This window comes from Micromys minutus (genome assembly GCF_963924665.1).
Source record: "Micromys minutus genome assembly, chromosome: 14".
In the NCBI taxonomy this organism is placed as follows: domain Eukaryota; kingdom Metazoa; phylum Chordata; class Mammalia; order Rodentia; family Muridae; genus Micromys; species Micromys minutus.
In genome coordinates this window covers 23148713-23174808 of record NC_137983.1, presented here as the reverse complement: position 1 = coordinate 23174808, position 26096 = coordinate 23148713, and the positions used below count along the sequence as shown (strand labels likewise).

General features: G+C 43.7%; 2 protein-coding genes and 1 pseudogene across 3 annotated transcripts; 1 reads left to right on the top strand and 2 right to left on the bottom strand.

Moving 5' to 3' along the window:
* Positions 1–1033: 1033 nt before the first annotated feature.
* ING2 (inhibitor of growth family member 2) lies at positions 1034–7894 on the bottom strand. The gene is made up of 2 exons (XM_080928395.1): positions 6933–7894; positions 1034–1903 (listed from the first exon to the last, which is right to left on the bottom strand). Exons 1-2 carry the CDS (start codon positions 7099–7101, stop codon positions 1233–1235), a joined length of 840 nt encoding a protein of 279 aa, XP_080784521.1. The 5' UTR covers positions 7102–7894; the 3' UTR covers positions 1034–1232.
* Positions 7895–10804: 2910 nt separating this feature from the next.
* LOC308429581 (cyclin-dependent kinases regulatory subunit 2-like) lies at positions 10805–11011 on the top strand (the record flags this gene model as incomplete). Its single annotated transcript, XM_080928486.1, has 1 exon — positions 10805–11011. One exon carries the CDS (start codon positions 10805–10807, stop codon positions 11009–11011), a length of 207 nt encoding a protein of 68 aa, XP_080784612.1.
* Positions 11012–12982: 1971 nt separating this feature from the next.
* LOC308429611 (small ribosomal subunit protein uS15-like) lies at positions 12983–13399 on the bottom strand (annotated as a pseudogene). The gene has a single exon. The product of its transcript is annotated as a small ribosomal subunit protein uS15-like (transcript).
* Positions 13400–26096: the final 12697 nt, after the last annotated feature.

Genomic DNA, 26096 nt, shown 5'->3' with positions numbered 1-26096 from the left:
AAAAGAACCAAGATTATCAGATTAGAAAGAAATGATAAATAAGACGGAGGTTACACAGAAGTCTAAAGGACTAGTCCAGCTGCTGCCTGCATAACCAAACACTGCTCTAAGCACATGGTCATAGATCCACCAAGATGCTTAACCTTAAAGTATCAAAATCTTGGAAAATTCAATTTACAAATACATTATTAATCGTATCATTATAATGAAATTAGTTCAATAAACATAAAATATTAAACAGCACCAATACTAAAGGTTAAGGTAAACATATTATTATTTAAAATAATGTATAATTACTCATTGGGACAGAAATAAACTTTAGGCCCCAGAAAAACTATTTAAAATAACTGTTTGACAGAAAAGGCAATATTTAAAGACTAATATATGCCCTTTTCCCACTGACAGGTCTGTGGCTAAACATCTCAGCAGTGGGTCACATGGAAAATATTAAGACACATCTTTAAATTGCTTGACCTTGAACCATGATGCTAAATAATCCAAATTTTGCCAGTATAAGCCAGTGGCAGAGTTTTTTGGTATTTCTAACTAGCCTTATGTGTCTTGATCAAAACAAGACAAGTCCCTTATTAAGCACTAGATGAGGTGTCTGTTCTGAAGAAGCAGGGGCTTTTACAGACACTACATTTGACAGGTATCAGAGGCTACCAAGGAAACACAGCAAATACTCCAGTAAGAACACATTAGTCCACGTGGGACGAGGGCATACTTTTCTCTCTAGTTTCTGGAATTTCTGGGAGACAAGAGATGTAGCAAGTGTCTGAATACATGGAGGCAGTAAGAATCTCTAAACAGGATAGTGTTCGTGTTTGAAATTACCAAGATAATCTGACACAGAAATCCAACAATACATAAAATTCTTAAGCACACAGAACCAAAATGTTAGCAAAACTTCTGGGTTTACCCCCCAACCACAACGGGAGTTCAAGGTGAGGATGGACTAGGCATGGCTTGGGAAGCTGCTTGTAGCTCATTCCTACGACCCTCTTGCCTGCCCCTTTCATTGGGTCCTCATAAGACTACCTGGCTGAAAATATTTGGTAATTCAGTGCAGAAAATTAAGGTCACAGACAAAGTACAACAACTTTTAATACACCATCAATACTAATGATTAAAAATTATTGCATAGTCTTATGCATTTACCCTAAAACATTTTCTGAAAGGAAAGCAATTATATAAAAGACAAAGAACCCTTTAAACACGGGAGGCCTTCACTACCTCGCTCTCCTCTCCTTTCTTGTCTTCTCGGCACTTTTGTCCATGGTTTTCTCACTGTCCCCCCTGCACTTTGGGCAGTACCATTTCCCCTTTGGTTTATAGGTGAGTGAAACGCACGAAAAGTGAAACCACTCAATGGGACACTGTTCATTGTCACAGCCTATCATCTCCCCATAAGACACTTGGTTACATAAGCAGTAGGTGGGTTCATTGGGGTCTATGGCAAACTCAACAGGTGATGCTTCCCTCTCCTGCTTGGCCTTGGAGCGCTTCTTCTTCTTAGCGGACTTGGATTTCTTTTCTTTCGGTGGCTGATCATCGCAGTCGTCAATCCCGTTTGTCATGTGACATAAATCACGGCTCTCACTGGTCCGCTGTCTTCGAGGTCTTCTAGAAGATCTTTCGGGTTGACTGGAATCCATCTTCGATTTGTCTGAGGCCCGCTCACTTTCGGCAGGATCTTGGAAACACTGTGAATGCAGCTCCATTTGTCTTGCTCGGTTTTCCACCAATTCGAGCATCTGCGTGACAATCTGAATTTTTTCATCTCCCAATTCTTGGCTATTGATTAATGCTCTCTGGAGATGCTGCTGTAGGCGTTTTTTCTGGTTTGAATCATCTTCTTTCTTATATTTTTCATAGACATCATCAATTTCCTTTAAAGTTTCTAAAAAAGGGGGGGAAAAAGAATATTACGGCATATTAGCACATGCATCATTTTCAAGTTTTAATTAAAGCAGGAAAGCACACTTATGTATACATTTAACACATTCTTATACAAATTCTACATCATCCAATATGAAAGTGTACTGGGAGGCAAGTGGATAACAGGTAAGGAGCTTGCTACCAATGTGCCAACCTCAATTTGATCCTTGGGACCAACACTGTAACAGTGCAGAACCAGCTCCTGCAAACTGTCCTCCATATATGCTCATGTGCACACACACACAGTAAGTAAACGTAATTTCAACTAGAATTATTGAGCAAGAGGAACTCTCAATTGAGAAAATTGCTCAAAACCCTGAGAAGGTAGTTCTAGGATGCATAAGAAAGCAAGGCTGGGCAAGCTTCAAGGAGCAAGCCAGTAAGTAAGCAGAATGGTTTATGTTCTACTTCCTGTCTCCCGGTTCCTGCCTTAAGGTCTTGCCCCGACTTTCTTCAGATATGAACTACGCCCTGAATTATATGCTGAAATAAACTCCTTTCTCTCCAACAGAAACCCTAAGACAAAGCCAATTAAAAGTAACTAACAAAAACAACATAAACCTTAATACCATTCATTGTATTTTTTAAAAGTAAGGGGGAGATAGGGAAATGGCGTAATCTCTCTGTGTTTGCCATACAGTCATGTGGACCTAAGCTGATTCCCAGCACCGACATAAAGAGCCATCTGGCTGTGTGCATCTGTAACCTTGGTGATGGAGATCCCCAGGGCTAACTGCTCAAAGGCAGTCTAGCTTAAGTGAGAGGACTGTCTCAGAAAAAAAAACAAAACAAACAAAAAACCCCCACAAGGTAAAGAGCAACAGAAAAGGACATGACAGCAACCTCTCACCTTCACAGGACACACACACACACACACACACACACACACACACACACACACACATAGCAAGTTAACAAAAGTGTTTCATAAGTCTTGTATGACAAAAGACAAAAGTATTTCCTAAAACATGCTAATTTAAAATGTGCTGAGTTCCTTATGGCTGATTCTTTGTTTGAACATCAAAACAACTCTATACACAAAATTTACATGCTGAACTCCAGCCATAAAACCTGAGGTGGGGCAGCCACAGACTGCTTCCCAATTGTGTTCACAGAAATTACAGCTCAATCAGTGACTTGTTACATGACTCCAGAGAGACACGTTACCCTAATTTTCACATCCTACACTTAGGCACACTTTAAAAAGGCGGGTGTCAGCATTCCTTAGCTTCCTGATAACTTAGTTTTAAATGGTTCTTTTATTCTGGCATCACATGGGAAATTCTGAAAATCAAAACTACTTCCAGAGGAGATCTGCTGTTGCTGGCATCCAGTGGCCAAGCTACTACAAAATTAAGTCAAGTCAGCACTGGACTATTCTACCTTTGTATCTAACTCAGCAGTTGATTCAAAGCTTGCTGGAGCTGCTGATGCAACTGTATTAAAAGTTGGACATTTTTAAATCAAGCAATTGCTGAGTCACCAGAATGTACAATTTCACACGTCATCAAAGATCTAATTAAGTTTAGTTCTATTCAAATTCGTCCTATTTCTTACCCCACTATGATACAATGCTACATGAAAGAGGTCTGTCTTCCTGGAGGTAAAATCAACAGTAGCTCTAGATTTCAATATATCAGCACCCCATGGTTTTTGGCTTCCAATGATATTACTAGTGCATTCCTCATCACTGTTTTATATGCCCGTAACTACTATAAAGAGCAGAAATATTAACTAAGTACATAATGCTGGCTATCTGAAAGCAGGTAACAAAAGTGAATAATTAGAATAACATTTATGGACTCCCTTCTTCCTGGAAACTGCAAACAGTAACACTCGATGGACAATTATGCCACAACAGCTGAGGGTACTGAGAAAATTCATATCATAGCTTTATTTTATTTTATTTATTTAATAGTGTCTGTGTGTTGTAAGTTCTCAAGCAATGCCAGAGCATTCCTTGTGAAGGCTAGAGGACAATTTATGGGACTCGGTTCTCTCCTCCTACCATGTGAGTCTCTGAGACTGAACTCAGGTCATCAGGCTTGGCTGTAATCCCCTTCACCAACTAAGCCATCTTGCCGGCCTGTGCATAACACATGTTTGGGGAAAAAAAATCCAAATATATCCTGTTTTGGTCAAGTAGGCAAATAAGTACATTTCCTATGAGCCTAATTTTCCTATGGGAAAAATAAAGACATTAGCTATTTTCTTGTTAGATACAAAATAAGGGTTACAAAAACATAAACTTCATTTCAAACATTCTGTATCTCATAATCAGTTAAACATTCCCATGTCATACTTGCACAATGACACTGTGATAAGATTAAAAAAAAATTATTAAGACACCTTAACTATATAGTGAGAAAAAACAACAAAAAAGTACTCAGCCCATATTATGGGATAGTGATTTCTCTTTTTATCCTGCTAGGCCTAATGGCACAAGCTGTTAACCCAGCAGCTACTTGAGAAAGTGGGGAAGGAATATCACAATTTCAACCCTGTCTGGGCAACACAGTAGGTCAAGGCCATCCTGGGTAATTCAGTGAGCTCCTGTATCAAAGCAAAAAGTAAAAAGAGGGTTTGGGAATAATCAGTGGTAGATTGCTATTGCTTATTACACATGTGTGACACCCTAGGTTCAATGTCCAACACTTACAAACTATGTCTCCAGAGCAAACACATGAGAATGCAATCACTGCCACATGAGGTGGAAAAAAGATCAAGGCCTTCAGACTTCAAACTGCCAAACACGTTCATCTGATCATACAGCACTTTCTATACAGTGTACAAAAGCACTTGAAATCAAATACATTTTAGCTCAAAGACTGCTATGTCTCTAGAAAATTATGAATGAAATGCTGAAGAGACAATGAAGGCTTTCTGTACCCATATCCTGCAATAAATATTAAAATCAATTGTTTTTTTCTTTGTTTCTCTAATGGACCATGCAATAATTTCTGAAAGACACTTCGATCAGATACCCTAGAAAATACTTAAGAATCAGTGAATATAGAATCTGAACCAAGAAAACAAAAATATATAAAGCTTCTCACAAAAATAAAGGTGAGAAGTTGACCTTAACAACTATGTACCAATGCAGAAGCTAGCTGCTATTTGTGTATTAATCTTGGAATAAATCCTAATCATAATGGAATTGGTTTGCATTAACCTCAGTCTTGTAAGGTCTACTGTTACCTGAACAAGTTATGACAATTATAGGTAACTGGTATCACAGATTTCCCTGTCACAAATTATGTCACTACCAACCTAGTGTAATGCTTGTGCTTTTTACAGAATACAACAGTTTTGATACAAGGAAAACTACATATTTTGGCATCAATTCTCAAGTTCATGTCTCATCACTAGACTGCCATTCATGTATATCCCCCATGTCTGCAGAAAATCCCACAGGACGATGCTCATTCTTTTAAAGGTGGGAACAGGGGTGGACCTGTAGGACCTTCACCTATCCTGTGTGAGTCCTAACTCCAACCCCTTGGGAATGAAAGGAGTCACGGTTTTAAACTAAAATATTCTCTACACAATTAACTGAACACATTACTTCATCTCTATAAACCTTGTCTATAAAAGTGAATTTTTACTTCATAAATTTTGAATCTGGAGAAATATGACATACTATAAATCTTATCAGAGATTCAGAAAACACGTTTGTAGATTGAAACACCTAAGTGCTCTAACATGCTAAGTCACCATGGGGTGTTTTACAGGATTAAGTTACAGGACTGGTGATGGTCTGAGAAAACAGAATGGTTCCAAGTTCTTTTTATGGTCCATACTAGGTCTACACCACTTCTTGACTGGGGGTTACTACTAAAGGTTGAACCCATCCCCATTTAAATTTCTCCTGTCCTTGCAGGACAAAGGTATGGCAGTCCCTAAAGATAAATCTCTGTCCTAGTTTCTTTGATGACCAAAAAAAAAAAAAAAAAAAAGAAAAAAAAAAGCTTTTCTCTTCATTTAAAACTCGATGGAGGAGGAACCCAAGGGTGTAAGGACGCCAGGCGGTTGCCCAGCCAACGAACCCACTTCCTCCAGAAGTCCGGAAGTGACACATAGCCCGGAACCTACGCTAAGCCAGGGTCAGAGACAGTCCCACAGCTGTGCCCGCGCCTTGATTCTCTCTGGGTAGGACAGATTTGAAACCTCACCACCCATCACTGACTCCGCCTAGGCCCATCTACTGTCCCGCCCAGCAGTCAACCCAGGCCCCTCCGAGCTGCCCGCCGTGGACGACGCCCGCGGGAGCGCGCGCCCCGCCCATACGACGTCACACCTGAAGGCCCCGCCCCTAGGCCGGGCCCTCCCCGCCACACACACGACACACAGACACACAGACCCACACACAACCCGACACACACACACACACACACACACACACACACACACACACCCGTTCTCCACCCGGCCTTGCGGGGGGGCCCCTCCCCTTTAACCATTTGGCAGTAGCTGAGGAAGGGCTGAGGCACCGGGCGGCCCGGAACTTTCCCCGGGGCGAGAAGGAAGCACAGAGTGTCCCAGTCCCGCGCCACGCCGGGAGCCGGGAGGGGGGGGCATCTCCGGAGTCCACCTTCGCCGTCCTCTCGCCCCCTCCCCCCATACGTTCCAATGCATCTGCTCGCAGAGGGAGGGAGCCCAGCGGGCAAGAGGCAAACAGGCCCAGCACCCAGTCCAGCCCGCGTCCCGCTGCACACTCCCCAGCCCCGGGCAGAACAGTGTGCGGTGCGGCACCCAGCCGGCAGGCACCGGAACAAATGCTCGCTTAAAATGGCTGATTCCCCGTCCGCGGCAGCTGCAGCCAGCCGCCAGAGCTGCAGCGGGGGCTGACGGGCGATCCTCGGAAGTCCTCGTCAGCCGCAGCCGGGACAGGGAGGGCCGCGAGTGTACTGTGCAGTACCCTCTCCCGGTCCCACACACCAGATCGCTCGCTGCACTTCGCTCACACTGTCACCCGACCGAGGGAAAAGTACCTTGGTATTTGTTGTCCAGCTCCCGCAGCACCGACACGTTCCTCTGCATGTCGTGGGGCAACGACTCCACACACTCCAGGTAGTCCTGCACGTAGCAGGTGAGCAGCCGGCTCCGCTCTCCGGTCAGGAGCGCGGCCGACGAGTACAGCTGCTGCTGCTGCCCTAACATCCTGCCGCCGCTGCTGCTCCTCGCCGCCGCCGCCGCCGCCGCCTCCGCATCCAGCAGCCACACATGCAACAGCCACGACCGCCGCTCCTCCGCTGGGCAGCCCGGCGCCGCGGGGACACGGCCGCCGCTCGAGAGGGCACCGCCGAGTCCCCCGATCTCCACTCCCCCCAGAAGAAGCCCTTACTCCCCGCCCCCGCGGTAACAAGCCCAGGGGCGGGGCGAGACCGGGGCTCCCTCCGGCCCCCTCCCTCGCTGGGAGAGAGCAGCGGGGTTCCCCGCGGCCGACGGCGCCGAGCTCCCGGGTGGTGACACTGGCTGTCCCCCTGGGACTCCACAGACACTACCAGGGCTGCCCGGTCGCCCGGATCCCCGTGACAAGCCCTCGCTACCCTCTCGCCTCACTAATCTGCCTCGATGCCTGTCCGAGTCTCAGTAGACTTGCCCCCGCCCCTTGGCCAGAGGCCGCATCTGCGCCTGCGCAGGACTCACTCCTAATAAGGCTGGGGCCCCGCCCCTATCGCCCTACCGAAGAGTTCGCATTCTCCCGCCTTCCCTGCGCCACCCGGGCGATTGGTCTGTCAACTCTCGCCTGGGGCGGGGGGAGGGTGCGGAGGGCGGCCAAACGGCAGGCCGCGCCCCGCCCCCTCTTAAAGGGGCCGCATGGCTGAGCCTGCCCCTTCGCCCAAAGTCTGACGGTTGCCCCCGAGAGCCCAGGCGACCGCTTTCTCGTTTCCGTGCCCCCTACAGGGCTCGGAAGCGCCGGCTCGGCTCGCTCGGCCCCGAGTTACAGACCTTGCCTCCATCTGGCGGATCCAGCGCCTCCCTCGCGAGCCTCCAAGACAGCAGCGAACGGCCCCAGGGCGCTGCTAGCCGAGTGAGGCCTGAGGGAACTAAGGCGACCCAGGGTGCAGCGGGCGCGGCTCCGGGCATGCGCGGCGACTTCCCGCCGAGCGCCCCGAGGCCACGGTCTTGCTCCGGTCGCCGCCTGGCTCCCGAGTACCGGGGCCGACGGCGGAGGTAGGCGGCGCGCCCTCTGTCCTCAACTTTTAAATGCCGATTCCCGCCTTGCTGCGGCCCCATACCCCCCCCCCCCCCCCAGCTCCCGGGTGGCTCGTCGGGTCTGCTCCCCTGATCGCGCGTCTTAGAGTTTGGTTTAGGGAGAAGGTGGCAAGACTGCACCCCGCCGCGGTCCCCGACCCCAAACCACACTAAGGAAACTTTCCAGAGGTCGAATCTCTTAGGCACCACACGCCAGCGAGGACTTGGCGTGGCCGCGGAATGAGAAGCGCACACAGACACACACACAGGACACTGTATTTTCATTACACACGCGCGCGCGGCACTGTATTTTTTACTCGGCTCCACCACTAACCAGCAGGGGAGCATTGCAGGTGGGATTAAAGGTGGGATCAGCCATCGAGTGCGGTGCTTTCAGCGTGAGCGGCTGGCTATCCCTTACTCTCCCATTCCATCAGTGAAATGCCAGGAGGAGGAACTAACTAGTTACGGATAGACTTCCGGGATGTATATAAATATGTGAGCTGTTTTGGGTTTGGGGGGGGAGTTCCCCAGAAATAGGTAGGTATACGTGAGAGTACTCGCGGAATTTTGATGAAACGCTTGTGTAAACCCAATTGGGAGCAGCGTCTTTGAGTGAGAAAAGAATACGCCAGAGTGATGAGTTTGCCTGGTTTGCAGCGCTAGACCTGTTGCACGGCCTTTTCAGAACACTTCAGAACAGTGGTATATACTAAGCAGCTGTTGGCATGCCAAGGGAAATCTAGGACCTGGTCTAGGTGAAAATTGGGATTTCGTAAAACACAATGTAAAATTCACCGTCCTGAGGACAAGGGCTATGTTGTAAGGCCTGGGAACTCATGTGTTAACATACTTTAACGCTGAGATTTTGACCAGTCAAATATTAATTAAGTCAACCGAGGCAAGCACACTATTGAGTTTCTGAGAACTTGGGACGAATTGTCTTGCTGCCATTCTTTAATATTAAAGAGCCAGGTCTTATTGAAAATAATCATTGTTAAGGTTATTGATTTGTTTTTGTTTTGTTGTTTTACTTGAACCGGCCAATCCTAACTAAAAGATTGAATAATTGCAATCCGCTCCGTTTCTTACTGATTGGAGTTAGATACTGTGGGGGCCCATGGATTTTATGCAATCTGCCCACTGATCTACAGACTTGAGGTGTGGGAACTGAGGAAAGTCGGTGATGCAGTCTTACTAAGAACAAGTTGGGAAGCAAGGAAGGATTTTGTAAAGCATCCTTGGTACCTCTAATAATCCTGCCAGGCTGAAGGAGAAAGGAATCCAGATCACTTTGTTTCCTGTGGCACTGGTATAAACCTTTATGAACCACAAACATGATCATGCGTATGGATTATTGCAGGTATGCTTTTCTTGCTGTGTTTATTTCTGCAGGTTTATCTAATTCTGACATCCTTCTGCAAGCGGCCCATTCGGGGAGAATGTTTACCCGAGGATGGGAAGTGGGCATTGCATGCCTTGGTCCTGTCCTTGTGATTCCAACTCTTTTTAAGATTATTTTATTTATTTATGAGTACACTGTAGCTGTCTTCAGTCAGCACCAGATGAGGGCATCAGATCTCATTACAGATGGTTGTGAGCCACCACGTGGTTGCTGGGATTTGAACTCAGGACCTCTGGAAGAGCAGTCAGTGCTCTTAACTGCTGAGCCAACTCTCCAGCCCGCAATTCCAACTCTTGCCCCTAGCTATTTTTCATTGTCCTTTTCCTGTAAGTAACTGCTCATATGGCCTCTTCAGAGTGAGCCTCCCAACTTTCCTGACTGCAGAGTTTAAAAATCCCCCACTCTCTACAATATAGAAATTGATGACATTGGGGGGTGGGAGGGAAATGCACACAGGGTTGTTACTTAAACTGCTCTTAAACTGACCTGAAAAAGATAAGCAGGTACCTAATGCCCCCAAATTAGTGTGGGATTGGCTTCAAGTTACTGGACTAAGTCTAATGTATGCTTTTTATTAGGTCTCTAGTGGGAAATGTCCCCAAGCCTATTTTCTCTATACTAAAATGTTTATATCCATAGTTAATACCGAATGAGATGATAGAAACTATCTCAACTAATTAAAAGCAAGCTAGCAAGAACTTCCTAGGGAAAAGCATCGGTTTCTGCTTGAATTAAGCCAATTACATTAGAAAATCTTTTCTGTTTAATATTTTATGTTTTTCCTTTTTAAAGGTTTATTTTTTTTCATGAGTGATATACATGCCTGGTCCTCAAGGATACTGTGTTTGGTACACTGAAATGGTGTCAGATCCTGTGAACCAAGACTTGCCAATAGTTGCAAGCCACCATGGACTAACAGGTTCTCTGCAAGAGCAGTACATTCCCTTAACCTTTGAGCCATCTCTCCAGCCCTGAATTTTAAAAAAAAAACTTTTTGAATTTTGCCTTTTTTTTTTTTAGGTTACCATACAAAGTAATGGGCCTTATCATGGCCTCAGACTTGAGATCTTTCTTTGTCTACCTCCCAAGTGATGGGAATACAGGCATTTGCTATCATGCCCAGCTTAATTTTTTTTTCTTAATTTTTTTATGATGTAAACTTCTAAGGGCTGGATTCGAGACGTTGCGCTGGTCCTAGGCGGACGTGGAGCTCCTTGCACCTTGTTTCCTGCTCCTGTTTTTTCCTCCGCGCCCTGCAGGATGGCCCACAAGCAGATCTACTATTCAGATCTGTATTTCGACGAGCACTATGAATATTGGCATGTCATGTTACCCAGAGAGCTCTCTAAACAAGTACCCAAAACTCATCTGATGTCCGAAGAGGAGTGGAGGAGACTTGGTGTCCAACAGAGTCTAGGATGGGTTCACTACATGATTCATGAACCAGAACCGCATTCTTCTCTCTAGACGACCTCTTCCAAAAGAACAACAGAAATGAAGTACAGCTGGGATCATCTAATCTTTCAAATCTAACGTATATGTGTATATAGGGTATGTGTGAATACTTGAAAAATGTACAGATCTTTCATCCATACCTGTGCATGAGCTGTATTCTTCACAGCAACAGAGCTCAGTTAAATGAAACTGCAAGTAGGTTATTTTAAGTTGTTACAAATTGTAGTTTTTTCTTAATATAAATGCCTGTTTTACTTTACCTGTTTTGTCAAATAAAGTTTGTATATTGCATTAATCAAAAAAAAAAAAAAAAAAAAAAACTTCTAAGGGCTGGAGAGATGGTTGAGTGGTTAAGAGCACTGACTGCTCTTCCAGAGGTCCTGAGTTCAATTCCCAGCAACCACATGGTGGCTCGCAACCATCTGTAATGGGATCTGATGCCCTCTTCTAGTGTGTCTGAAGACAGCTACAGTGTACAAATAAACAAATCTTAAAAAAAAAAAAAGAAGAAGAAGAAAAAGAAAACTGAGCAAAGAACCTCAGACCTGAAGTCCAGCAACCTGAACCTAGCCTTGACCACGACATGATTTGATGTAAACTTCTGTGTATACCATTTGCTCCGGGTCACCATTATCAACATGTGGCCATATTTAATGTATAAACACTGTCTTTTACCCACAGTGAATTATTAAAATCTTATGTGATGGGGGCTGTAGATATGGCTCAGTGGTAAGTAGCATTTACTGCTCTTGCAGAGAACTAGGTTCAATTCCCAGCATCTACAGTGCAGTTCACAACATTCCTGATTCCTGTTTTCTGGGGATCTGACTCCATTCTCTCACTTCTGTGGGTACCAGGCATAGATGTACATAGACATACATGCAGGCAAACACTTTTACACAGAAAATAATTTAAACACTTTTATTTTAAAAAAGGCGGGACTTCTCCAAGGCCACTGAACAGCCAGCCAAAAGATCTCTGCTGGTGACACTGCTTCTTAAAACATTCATCAAAGAGGAACAGCCATGCTACTTAGCAGTTTAGGATCTTTTGTCTGACCCTATTTCTACTTGCTACTCAAATTCCCCTCTAAAAGCCTTGTCTAAATGTGTGTGGGTTAATTGTTTATTACGGGAATCTTGGGAATATATTATACCTCATATGTGTTTCTCATCATCCACCTAGTGGCTCACAATTATCTTTAACTTCAGTTCTAGAGGACCTGATCAGTGCCCTCTACCGACCTCTGTGGCACCTTGCACACACAGGGCCCACATACATAAGACAAGCAAAACACTCTCTCATACTTGTATGTGAAAATACTCTATCTGTAAACAGATAAGATACGGTAGGAGTTTAGACAAATATTGCCATTACTCTAACCCATACATTTCCTATACCATGAGTTTTTGTGTTTGTGCTACTGTCTCATGAATCTTTTCACATTTGGATTAGCAGAATCCAATCACATCTCAAACGTTTCATTTAGTTAGTGCGGTCTTTTCCTAAACCAGCAAAGCAGTTAATTCCCTCCTCCGTGTAATGAAACCGCAATGTTTATCTGATATCTGAATAGTTGAAAAGCACTGTTAAAAATATCGGGAGATTCAGAAAATTTGTGGTAAATGAAGTTTTTACAGAAAGAGGTCAACTAGCTTGGCGTGATGGCATACTGTTTCAGTCCTGGCCCTCTAGAATCAGGAAGGTAAAGATTTTGTGAGCCTGGAGCTAGAGAGATGACTCAGCAGATAAGAGCACAGCTGCTCTTCCAGAGGTCCTGAGTTCAATTCCCAGCAACCACATGGTGGCCCACAACCATCTGTAATGGGGTCTGGGTGCCCAAGTGTACATGCAGATAGAACACTCATACATAAAATAAGTCTTTATATTAATTTTAGAGTATTCTGGATGGTCCTGTGAAGCTTTTTTTTTTTTTAAACTCAAAGTGATTTTATTGCTTGTGTTCACAACAGCATTTATGACTCATTTCCAGTTGGGTGGAAGCACCCACTTAGTCTTATAGTATCCAGCCAACCGGTGAATTCTGCTCTGTCAGAATCAGGTGGGATTTAGCATCCTTATCCTTTTCTGCTCCTCTTGAGGTGCTTTCGGACAGCAACTGCTTTCTTAAATGGTAGAGATCCTCAGAGAGATAAGGGGCAATGCCTTTGGACTTAAGGATTCTCAAGATTTTATTTCCAGTCACAAAATGGACCTGAGCCACACCGTGTGAGTCCCTCAGGATCACACCATCTGAGAGGGATTAAGGCCTATTTTGGCCAACTTGTAAATTTGTTTCTTCATGTAGTAAGACATCAACTTCAGCCACATGGGAACACTAAGGTGGTAAGGCAATGCTGACTGGGACAGGCCTTTCCCAGGAGCATGCATGTGACCCATGATGGCGGACGTCTGGCAGCAAAGAGCCTGTGAAGCATTTTCAATTATCTTGAAAGGCACAAGATTTTAAATCAATTTATTAGTACAAAAGGTAACCAATAAACTTATAAATTGTCTATCGCCCTACTGAGCTCATGTTATTTGTTTTATAAATACAGTTAATATACACTATACTAGTTATTTTTAAAGATATACAAATAAAAATCTTCATCTACTGAAGAGATCTCTTACCAGTATCTAAGTGTATGCTGGAGATTTAATTTCCTTTCAACAGGCTTTTTTTGTTTTTCTTTTAAGAGACTACTTTAGGAACTGGAGAGATAGCTTAGCTGACTGCCCTTCCAGAGGTCCTGAGTTCAATTCCCAGCAACCACATGGTGGTTCACAACCATCTGTAACGGGATCTGATGCCCTCTTCTGGTGTGTCTGAAAACAGCTAGAGTGTACTTATATACATAAATAAATTTAAAAAAAAAAGTAAAACCACTTCGGTTAGGACAAAGTTAAGGAAATATCAGATTCTTTATCAAGAGTGTTATATGCATGTTAGGCTTGGACTTTATAGTGGTACGTTCAGCATTTATGATAACTACTTATAGCAAAAAGTTATCCCAAAACATTTAAATTAAGGAGCTAGAAATTACTTGAACTACCATTGATAAGGAGCTCAGTATTCTACTCTCATAACTAATGAAAAAGGCAAACATTTTTGTCTCCTTGGTTATCACAAAGAGAAAAAATAACACATATGTTATACTTCGCTTAATGCTGACCAGAAAAAACATTCATTTTCCCTAGATGGTTACCATAGTTACGTGAGCCATTTATAACATCAAGAGGGAACTAGGTCACAGTATTGAAGGAGTTTGAATTATGCAATTATGTTTCCTAAAAGCAGGGGAAAGGTTTGAAATTTAGAGAAAGGAGCTTTATGCTGTGTGCTCAAATTGAAATTATGATCTAATTTTGCCTGTGAAACTTAAAATGTTGTCCAAGATTAAGTTATCCATAGAGTAGATAACGTTGTTTAACTTAATAGTAGGTAGATCCATAAGTGTTTTTTAAAAAGATGTCGGAACATTCTGTCGTTGTAGATAAACCCTTTATCCTAGTAGGCTGTCTTTCCTGAGATGTTTTTGCAGGTAATCTGTGTACCAGCGATTGCCTGTAATCTGCAAGTAGTCAGATGTGTGGGAAATGAAGTTTTCATCTCATTCCTTCCTTGAGGACCTGAGTAAAACTGTGGTGCCATTCTATGAGGTACCATCTTGCCTTGTTAATGGGGATGCTGCCCTGAAGCTGTTACTTTGTAACACTTGGGATTTGCTATAGATAACATGGAGTAGAAATAGGAGCATGTGGAGAGGAAATACAGTGAAGGTTTTTGTTTGGCTAATTTGTTTGTTTTGAGATAGGTTGGTGTGGTACTCTGGGAGATCTGCCTGCTTCTTCCCAAGTGCTGAAGGTAAGTGTATATGACATCATATTCACAGAGAGGGACTATTTTTTTAAATATACTTTTGTTAATTTTTTTGAAAACCTCATATATCCACATAATGTATTTTGATCATTTTCATACCCACTTATAATTCTATTTTCCCCTTCTCTTTCCTCCAAACCTATATAACCCCTTTCTTTCTTCCAAACTCATGGCTCCTTTTATCATAAATTGTTGTTATATACAATATGTATAAACATATTTCTAAATAAAAAAATATAACCTACACAGTCTGCAAAATGTTTCGTGTATGTTTTCAGGACTGAGTATTTGGTATTAGATAAGCAATTGGTATGGTCTTCCTGGAGATTATCTGTCTCACCCTTAGCGTTATTCAGTTCTGTGATTCTCTGTGTATAGTTAAGGCCTCTCGGGCTTTTCCCTGTCTAGCTTGTCTTGTCTGTTGGTGTCATTCTTGCTTGGTTCATGTTTTAGGCAGTCTTCTTGGTGAGACTTGTGGGTGTATCGTCTGACATTCTAAGGAGACAAAATCTCCTAGCAAACTCTGCATCCTCTGGACCCTGCAGTCCTCTGGCCTCCTCTTCCACAGTGATCCCTAAGTAGGAGTGTCTGCATACAACTCCATACTTTCTGTAGTCAGGGATGTAGGTTTTGTTTTATTGTGGTTGGTTTTTTTTTTTTTTTTTTTTTTTTTCTTATTACCAAGACCCTCAAGAGATGTTTTTTCTCCAGAAACTATGCCTGGGGTTTGTATAGTGCTTACTAAGTAGAGATTGAATAACAAGAAAGAAAAGCTTTGTCTTAGAGTTTCAGATGGCTCTTCTCAATTTCATGGTCACTGTGAAGATTTTTCATGTAAAAAGAAGTCCTGGGGCTGGAGAGATGGTTCAGCGGTTAAGAGCACTGACTGCTCTTCCAGAGGACATGAATTCAATTCCTAGCAACCAGGTGGTGGCTCACAACCATCTGAATAAGATCTGATGCCTTCTTCTGGTGTGTCTGAAGATAACTACAGTGTACTCATATACATAAAATAAATAAATCCTTTAAAAAAAAAAAAAAGAAGTCCTAGATCTCTGGTTCTGCAACAGGAAGGAGTGCAGATAAATAGGCAGCATCACCAAGAGCCTTCAGCGCTCACAGCCCTCTCATGGAGCTATACAGAAGAGTTTGAAGATCAGTATTCTAAAATTGCCTACCCGAGCTGCTGTCATGACTCAGCAGGATGATGAAGCTGAAACCCTGACAGGACCTATGTTCCCTCCCCAGGTCCCATAAGATGGTAAGACAAAGCTGACTCCTGAGAATGTCCACTGACCTCTACACTCTTGCCTTGGCACACTCTTGCCTTGACAGGTGCACCCCTGTGCTCACACACAGAAAGTAATATTTTAAAATAATAAATTGTGTACAGATATTTTTGTTTTTACAGGTGACAATGTTGGCATTGTTGGGACCGTGTGATGGTGTATATGCTTGGTCCAGGGAGTGGCGCTATTAGGAGGTGTAGCCTGGTTGGAATAGGTGTGTCACTGTGGGTGTGTGCTTAAGACCCTTAGCTGCCTGGAAGTCAGTTCTTCCACTTTCAGCCTTCAGATGAAGATGGAGAACTCTCAGCTCTGCCTGCACCAAGCCTGCCTGCATGCTTCCATATTCTTGCCTTGATAATAATGGACTGAGTCTCTGAACCTGTAAGCCAGCCCCGATTAAATATCTTTATAAGACTTGTCTTGGGCATGGTGTCTGTTCTCAGCAGTAAAACCCTAACAAAGACAGACAGAAAGCATTAACTTGCTCAGTGCCACACACAATACAAAAATGAAACAAAGGTAATCTGGCTTCCTGGCTGGGAATCATTGGAAAGAAAAATACCAATAGGGAGAAAATTAAGACTTAGGATTTTATGAGATTTTTTTTTCTGTAAAGTCTTGTAGCAAATTTAACAGAATCATCTAGACAGGAAAATTAACATATTCTCTTCAAACTCACAAAATTGAAAGAACCAGAAGTCACATATCCCTTAGACTGTTATTTCCAGCACTAGCTGAAATTTTCAGCTGTAGCTGAATATTTGTCTTTTAAAAATGAAGCTGATGCTATTATCTAGGTGCTCTCTGCTAAACTTTTTGTTCCTTTTAAATTATCTAACTGACTGGAGGAAGAGAGCACACTCGATATAACATATAGACCTTTCTCTGGCTCCTAAAAATGAAATTAGAATCAATTATTTAATGAGGCTTTATTGGAGCTATTGCTATGTTAACTGCTTTTGACATGATCACTTTAATCCAGTATGTTGGTAAATAATGATTTCTCTTTAATGGGAAATAGATTTTCTAAACAGCTTATCACGTTTATTTCCATAAATAGATATTTTCCAACAACTTCCATACCTGAACGTAGTATATGTTACTTATACAACATATGTAGGAAATGTTCCTGAAAAGTTATGTATAAGCCTTATTTTGTTATATCAAGTGACTTATTAAATCCATGTGTGTATGTGTGGGTGTGAATGTATGAAGATCAAAGGAGAACCTAAGATGTTGGTCCTTGCCTTTTCCTTTGTTTGACACAGGACCTCTGGCTGTGTATGCCAAGCTAACTGACCCTGGGGCTTCTGGAAGGTCCTCCTCCTCTCATCTTGCCACTGGAGCTCTGAGGTCATAGGCATGCGCTATGGCCGTCTGTCTACCTTTAATATGAGTTTCGGAGACCCAAACTCGTTTCCTGGTGCTTGCATAAGCACTTAACCCACCGAACCTTCTTATCAAATAATTTTAAAGGTAACAATTCTATAAAAAGATTTTATAAGACCACAATTGAGAATCAACTTTTTTCTAAAAGATTTATTTATTATATATGAGTACACTGTAGCTATCTTCAGACACATCAGAAGAGGGCATCAGATCCCATTACAGATGGTTGTGAACCACCATGTGGTTGCTGGGAATTGAACTCAGAACCTCTGGGACAGTCAGTGCTCTTAACCACTGAGGCATCTCTCTCTCCAGCCCCGAGAATCAACTTTTTAAATGATTTATTTTCAGTTATGTATATGTGTGTGTGTGTGTGTGTGTGTGTGTGTGTGTGTCTGTGGGCTATGGACATGTATCAATGCAGTGCCTGCAGGGTGCAGAAGGTATCGGATCTTCTGGAACTGGAGTCACAAGCACTTGAGAGTGACCCCGTGTGGGTGCTGGGAACTGAACTCAGTCCTCTGCAAGGTCAGTACATGCTGAACTATCTCTCTAGCCTGAGAAACATGAGGTTCTTCGGAAAAAAGAAAAATCATCTTTTGCAAAATGTCATTGTTTTCCTAAAAGACCTTTCTCCATCCTCTCATCCTTATGTTTTATGGGAGCTACATAAAGCAGTTACAGCTTTTACCACAATTTCATCATACTGTGGTCAGCATCTACCTACTATCCTGCCAAACAGTGTTCCAACAGTACTTTGATGCGCATCGGATAAAGCCAGCTTGTGAGACAACTCTCATTTGCATCCGTTAAAGGCAAATTATTCCCTGCAAAGCAAATCTCATGTTAGCCACGAACTAAGTTCCAAGCTGCTGAGCTCCACAGAGGCTTGTATTAGATGCAGTGGCCACCACTCATGGCAACCGTTCTGCTGGATTCTGTTGCCCCTGGTAACTGGTTCCTACACTTAAGTAATGAGATCAATAGGAAATAATACTTCTGTTACCACTAGCTGCTTATATCGTAACATTTTTCCTGACACTAATGTATTCCACCTTTCAGTTTTACTACAAATGCTCAAGGACAAAAATCTACAATTGCATACAGTGAGCGGCAGATTGTTCAATTGAGTCTACCTTATGTTTTAGCAGTTTGAGAGATTTTATGTAATCTTTGACTCAGAGTAGTTCCCAACTTGTAGTTAAGAACTTTTCAAATATTTGTGGGCTCTGATTTCAGTGTTTCAAGTTAAGACAGAAAAGATTTATTATTTTTATGAGTCGTGTCTTTAATTTGATATTTAGGTTAATGTTACATGTTATTGCTTTTCTGTAGCTGCCCACAATCTCAGAAGGGACCTAGGAAACAGAACTTTCCACAAGAGAACTGTTTTCCTAAAGTCTTTCACTGAGCTGTTGTCTTTATAGGAATGAAATTTAACAGTCATACCTAAGAAAGAATCTGAGAAAGGGTACTGGGAATGGAGGACAGACTAGGAGATGATACTGAATGATGTTATCAGAAGGCAACTGGGAAAGGAAACGGACAGGTAGAAAACCCCAATGCCACAAAGCAAAGCGGCACAGGAAACAACTTTTGTTTGTTACATGACTCAATTCCAAGAAACTGAGTTTCCCATAGGACATTGTTTTCGATTTGAAATAGAAATTAATTTATTTTCTAAGAAAATAAATACTGGTGAGAATGTAGCTCGGGGCTGAAGTACTTGCCTCACATACCTAACATTCTGGATCTGGTCTTCGACACTGGGGGTGGGAGTGTCTTAGTTAGGGTTGCTGTTGCTGTGATAAACACCATGCCCAAAAACAACTTGGGGAGGAAAGGGTTTAAATGGTTTGACTGGCGCATGCTTTCACATCACAGTCCATCACTGAAGGATGTTGACCAGCACTCAAACAGAATGGGAACTGATGCAGAGGCCATGGAGGGATGCTGCTTACTGGCTCATTCCTTGTGACTTCCTCAGCCTGCTCTCTCACAGAATCCAGGACCATCAGCCCAGGGATGGCTCCATCCATATGGACTGAGCCCTCCCCCATCAATCACTAATCAAGAAAATGCCCTACAGGTGTGCCTACAGCATGGTCTTTGAGGCGTTTTCTTGAGTTTCCTTCCTCTCAGATTTCTCTAACTTGTGTTGTATTGCTGTAAAACTAGCCAGCACAGGAGAGGAGGGAGTAGTTATACAGAAACATAAAAACTGATTTGGGTGGTTCTAATACTTCAGAATGTAAGAGGTGGTCTTCAGTATTGTGGAAAGACTAAGACCCAACTCTGCTGTGTTCCTTGGAGAGGGGAGACAGAATAAAGGAGAGACTATCAGGTCAGGTTGGAAGGGGAGTAGATTCAGCATTTCATAGGAAATAACATCTGTTGCTTTGGCAATTGTTGTTAAGAGGGGAGAAAAGAAAAAACTCAAGGGTTTTAGCTTGAGTCAAACGTAGTGGCAAAGGTGAAGAAAATAGAAAATCCAGGCAGCCAAGCAGATTTGCAGGGAAAAGATAAATCAAAGTATACAAAGATGATGAGCCCTGTAGGTTTTACATCTGAACTCGTATATCTTCGGTATCCTCTTCCAAATAGTTCAAAGTGCTCCCTGGTCAGAGTACTAAAGGAGATGAGTGTGAGGGAAAATGGGATGAAGACTACCTTCTATGTGCCCAGGCTTCATCAGCTTTATACCGGTCCCCTTAGTAAGCCAGGCAGTAAGTGACACGCAAGGCTGTGCAAAAAAGTTAACACAACAGACTTGGTTGTTTCCTTTTAGCAAGTCTCCAAGAGAGCCACCTTGACTCTCAGCCAGCCCCTGGGGGAGATGGAGAGGGAGACCTGGTATATTCTTTCTCTTTCTTTCTTTCTTTCTTTCTTTTTTTTTTTTTCTTTCAGACAGGGTTCTCTGTAGTCCTGGTTGTCCTGAAACTCATTTTGTAGACCAAGCTGGTCTCAAACTCAGAGAGATCCACCTGCCTCTGCCTCCTAAATGATGGGATTAAAGGCCTGCACTTGCTATGCCGAGCTGAAGTGTTCTTCATTTAATTTCATGTACGTGAGTACACTGTCATGTCTTCACACACACCAGAAGAAGGCATCAGATCCCATTACAGATGGTTGTGAGCCACCATGTGGTTGGTGGGATTTGAACTCAGGACCTCTGGAAGAGCAGTTGGTGCTCTTAATCGCTGAGCCGTCTCTCCAGCCCAACAGATTCTATTTGGTCATTTCTTCAGCAGTTTACATTGCATGCTTGCTCCTAAAGCTGTTTGTCTCGTTACACAGTTCTTGCAGGGAGAATCCCACTAGCCCAGATTAGGATGAATTTTGAACCGGGTAGTGGCAGCGCACGTCCTTCATCCCAGCACTTGAGAGGCAGAGTTAGGCTAATCTCTGAGTTTGAAGCCAGCCTGGTCTACAGAGTCTGTCTCAGGGTAGCCAGAGCTATCCAGAGAAGTCCTTTTTCAAACAAACAGACAGACAAAACTGCCAAGTAGATCCTAGCAAACCAATGTTGGCTAAATAAAAATTCTTCACAATATTTAAAATTACCAAAAGGCATCGAGGAGCAAGAAAAGAGGGAAGTGAACAGTGGTTCTCAGCCTGACTAACGCCGCAGCCCTTAATGCGGCTCCTCGTGCTGTGGTGACCCCCACCCTACAATTACTTTCACTGTTGCTTCATAACTATTTTTGCTACTATTATTAGTTGTATAGTAAATATCTGTGTCTTGAGCTGGAACCACCAGGACCCACATGTTGAGAACCACTGGTCCAGAAACCACTGGAGGAAGAAAATGGCAATTCTCAAGCTTCCCATAAAACTGTCATTTAGTCCGAGGGAAAGTTCCAGTCAGTATCATATAAGACTTTTAAAGCTGAGGAGCTGGCCCAGTGTGTGAAATGCTAGTGAGGGCCTGAGTCTGGATACCCCGAATCCATGTAAACCCGGCAGGCCCCACATCTGCAATCCTGGAGCTCCTAGGGCAAAATGGGAGGTGAACTCAAGAGGGGCTGTCTCAAACAAGGTCAAAGGCTAGACCAGATAGCCCAGATTGTTCTCTGACCCCCATACATGCACTGTGACACACATGTGCACACACGCACACATACAGTTACATATTTTTGTAATGGACATTGAAATGTGTGAACTCGGACCAGGAGTGGGGATGCCTGCCTCTCATCCCAGCACTGCAGGCAGATTCAGGCGGACCTCTGGGAGTTCAACGGTAGCTTGGTCTATATAGAGAACTCTGAGCCAGCCAAGGCTACATGGGGAGACCCTGTGCCTTAGGATTTCGTTTGTGGTGATGAAACACTAAAAGCAAGTTGGGGAGGAAAAGGTGTGTTTGCCTTACACTTGCACAGCATAGTCTGTCACTGAAGAAAGTCAGGACAGAAACTCAAACATGACAGGAACCTGGAGGGCAGGAACTGAGGCAGGGCCGTGGAGAGTTGCTATTTACTGACTTCCTTCCCATTCTACTTTCATATAGAACTCAGAACATCAGCCCAGGGATGGCACCACCCACAATGGTCTGGGCCCTCCCCCATCAATCACTAAATAAGAACATGCCCTACAGGTTTGCCCACAGACTAATCCTTTGGAGGCATTTTCTCAACCGAGGCTCCCTCCTAACCGATGACAACAGTCATCAGCTTGTGTCAAGTTGACATAAAACTAGCCAGTACGACAATTTGACACACAAACAGGTCACTTTTTGTTTGTTTGTTTGTTTGATTTTGTTTTTCAAGGCAGGGTTTTCTCTGCGTAGCCCTGGCTGTCTTAAAATTCATTCTGTAGACTAGGGTGGCATTGAATCCAGAGATCTGCCACTCAAGGCTGCCTGTGAACAAAGATTGTTTTTGTTCCGGAATGGGCTTGCCCTGGTGTGGCGGAAAGCCTGATAGATCCTGGACTGGGAAGAAGTACTCAGTACTTCCTTCGGAAGAAGGTAAATGATAGAGGGAGAAGAGAGGTCCCCCACGTGGGGGTGGCCTTCGGGGAGCTGGTCTGGGTTTTCAGCATCAAGATAATAGGTTTCTCCGCTGACTAATAAGCCATCTCAAGCAAAATTAACAGTATAAAAGCAGGTTTTTAAATTTAGGAACTGCTCCCAAGTGTGTTTGCCAGTCTCAGGGGACAAGACCAGGAAAGTAGCCATGCAAACAGGAAGACGGGGAGGAGAGGGAGAGGCAGGGAGAGTAGAGAGAGAAGGTGAGTAACCAAAATGTCTGGATTGTGTAAGAAAGAGCCTCTGCGGGAACGACAGCCCAGTCCCTGGGTTGCAAAGTCCAGCGTAAGGGGGTGGAATCTGCCAGCCATGTCTGGTATGGACCTTGGAGCCAGGTGCTTTTTTGCTATGCTAAATAGGCACCTCTGTCTCTTTCCCTGGTTTGAAACTTAGCAGGAAGGAACAAGGCACCGTCACAATCTGAACCAAGCAAAACCAAACTCCAACTGTGTAAACTCAATGTCCAGCGTCTTGGAGTCACTCAAAATCTTCTGGGCTCCTCCAGGGCTTGGGTCACTTCTCTGGATCCACCCTCTGCAGCCAACACAGCTTTAGATAGCTCCCCTCCAGTGGGGCTGCTGTTCTTGGTGGTCATCCCCTGCATGGCACTGGCATCTCCAAACTGCTGGGATCTAGTGCTGCAGCTGGGATCCACTTTCACCAGTATCCTCTCCTGGGCTCAAAACAATGCGTTACAGCCGAGCCCCAGGGCAGAGAGCTTGATGCAAACCAAGGAAGGGAAGCCAGCAGGGTGGTAATCACAGTAGGCTGTGCCTCTCTGTTTGAGGTCGGACAACGACTGAATACACTTCCTATGTTCCTGCCCTGGAGAGATGGCTCTGCAGTTAAGGGCACTTATTACTCTTGCAGAGGCCTGGGTTTGATTCTCAGCGCACACACAGTGGCTTACTGTAGTATGCATACCTAGAGGCAAATAAGTAAATAAGCCTAAAAAACTCTTAAAAGACCTACTCTCTTGGTATAAATGAAAAAAAAAAAAAAAAAAAGACTATTTCAATATTGCAGATAGCGTTGATGGGGGCAGAAGTTGTTTTACATAATCAGAAATAAAGAGTTTGAGGCGGGGGGGGGGGGGGGGGGAGTTTGAGGCCAACCTGGGTTACTTGAGAAGCTATCTCAAAACAAATAAAGTAAATTAAATACTTATACTACTGTCATATTTCTGTCCAACATTTTTCCACTGCATACCTTTTTACATAATTGAGTTGACAATGTATGTATTAATTTGCATTAATATGATGGCTAAATAAAATTCCATCATTTGAAAACAGTACTAATTGCTTTTCTGTTCTTGGTTATTCGGATTGGTTTTAGACTTTTTATATATATATAATATAAGGTTTAAATGGCCATCTTGTGCTTGCCTATTTTTATATAGTTCGGAAAAATATTGCCTTAGTAGCCTGCCCTCGGAGGACGCCGAGGAGGTAGGGACTGTGGTCCTCTGGTGCGCTCTTCCTTCCCCAGCATTCCCGTTTGCACCTCAGCGCCTTTTGTTTTCTCCTCTGTGGGAGCTCCTATTTTTCTCCCTTGCACGGAGAGCCAGCACAATGACCCTGTGGTTCTAAGCCTCAGCACTACTTAAAAGAAAAGCCCCAAATTTGCATCCGGGCTTCTGCTGTGGTAAATTACTGAAAGCTAAATAAAGGAAACTCAGGGAAAGTGAGAGTCACAACTCAGCCTTGTCCGGATACCTTCCCCACCTTCAGCGGTCAAGACTGTTTCTCTTTCTGGCTAGAGGGGATACTTTAACAAAGGGAACAAAGGACAAAAGGACAGGCTGGGTGCTCGCCCAGTCCTGAGACAAAATGGCAGGTTTCAGTCTGGCTCGTTCCCGTCCCCTTCCGCTTCCCATTCTTACTTCCTATAGCTTTATAAATTCTCACACCCAGCTTCCTTTTCCTCCAGCACAGAACACTCACTCAAGTTTTTTTTTTTTTTTTTTTTTTTTTTTTTTTTTTTTTTTTTTTTAGCCTTGACTCCATCGCCATGAGACTTAAACTCTGAGAAAAGTTTATAACTAGGTGGCCTAGCAACTCTCTAAGAAGACTAATTTTTAAAATGCTGATTTACATGTTTCTCAGAGTCCGGCAACTTGAGCTGTGAAGATCTCCATCTAACAGTGCTTGCTCCTCTGAGCAGTGGTGGCTCATGCCTTTAATCCTGGAGATTGGGAAGACAGAGACAAACTGGATCTCTGAATTCAAGGCCAGCCTGATCTATAAGATGACAGGGGTACACAGAGAAACCCTGTATCAAAAACCAAAAAGAAAAAAGAAATGGGAAAGAAAAGACAGACAGAGAGACTTGCTGCACAAAGATGAGGACGACTGTTCTAATTCCCAGAATCCACTTAAAATGTTGGACCTGACCCCAAGGTAGATAAGGAAAGGAAGGTTGCCAGTCTTGCTGGTCTCACCTAGCTTCAGACTCAGTGAAAGACCCTTTCTCACAGGGATATGGTGGAGCGTGGTAAAGCAGGACACCCAACGTCCTCTGGCTTGTGTGTGCATAGACATGTGGAATGGTATGCATATGTGCACACACATATTCACGCACTCACACACTGTTGAGGCAAAATTCGTCTTGTATTCTGATTAAACAGCAGATATCATGTGACATAGTGTGGAGAGATAACTCAGAGCATATATTGTTCTTGTTGCGTTTTATAAAAAAACGAGAAGGAGAAAAGGAGTATGTTTGGTGAATGTGCAATCAGGTGTAGGGGAAGGGGGTTCCGCTTCAGGCCCACGCTGAGGGACCCCTTCCCCCTGAGGGACCTGCCACAAGATGGTATAGTGTAGAATAGTTTATTCAGGTCATGGGGAGGGGAGTTGAGGGAGAAGGGGGGGAGGGTTAGGCAAGAGAGGAGGGGCAAGCAGCCCCTTTTACAGTGAGTCCCGAATACCTGGCTGTTGCCGGGTAACTGTGGGGTGGAGCCTGGACTAAATGCCAACAGTTCTTCCTAAGGACCTGAGTTTAGTTGCCAGCACCCATGTTGGGCAGCTCTCAAGCACCTGTAACTCCTGCGTCAGAGGGATCTGATGCCTCTAGCCTCTGAGGGCCCCTGCTCTCACTAAAACTAAAAGAACAAGAGAAGTGACAATTATAACTCCTTTTATCCTCGCTCCAGGCACTCACTACTGCACGAGCTCGTGCACTAAGAAGTATATATTCTGTAGCTCGAGGCATCAAGGATTCAGAATTTACAGACAATGAAAACTAATGAAAGAGAAGAGGGAGGGGGTTGTCAGTTTACGGTGTATTGATTTAGTCGGCACATCAAAAATGTCACTGAACAATTCAGAATTTTCATCAGAAGGCTGTGTGTTGTATGGCTGTGCAGATACGGGTTCTCAAGATGAGAGCCCAAGGATGGAAATGAATCTCCAAAGACTCATATAAATCCGGATGAAGAATGTGGCGAGGATGAACACCCTAAGGGAAGGAAGAGAAGGGACAGTGTCTGCAACAAAGAACGCCTAATAGTGA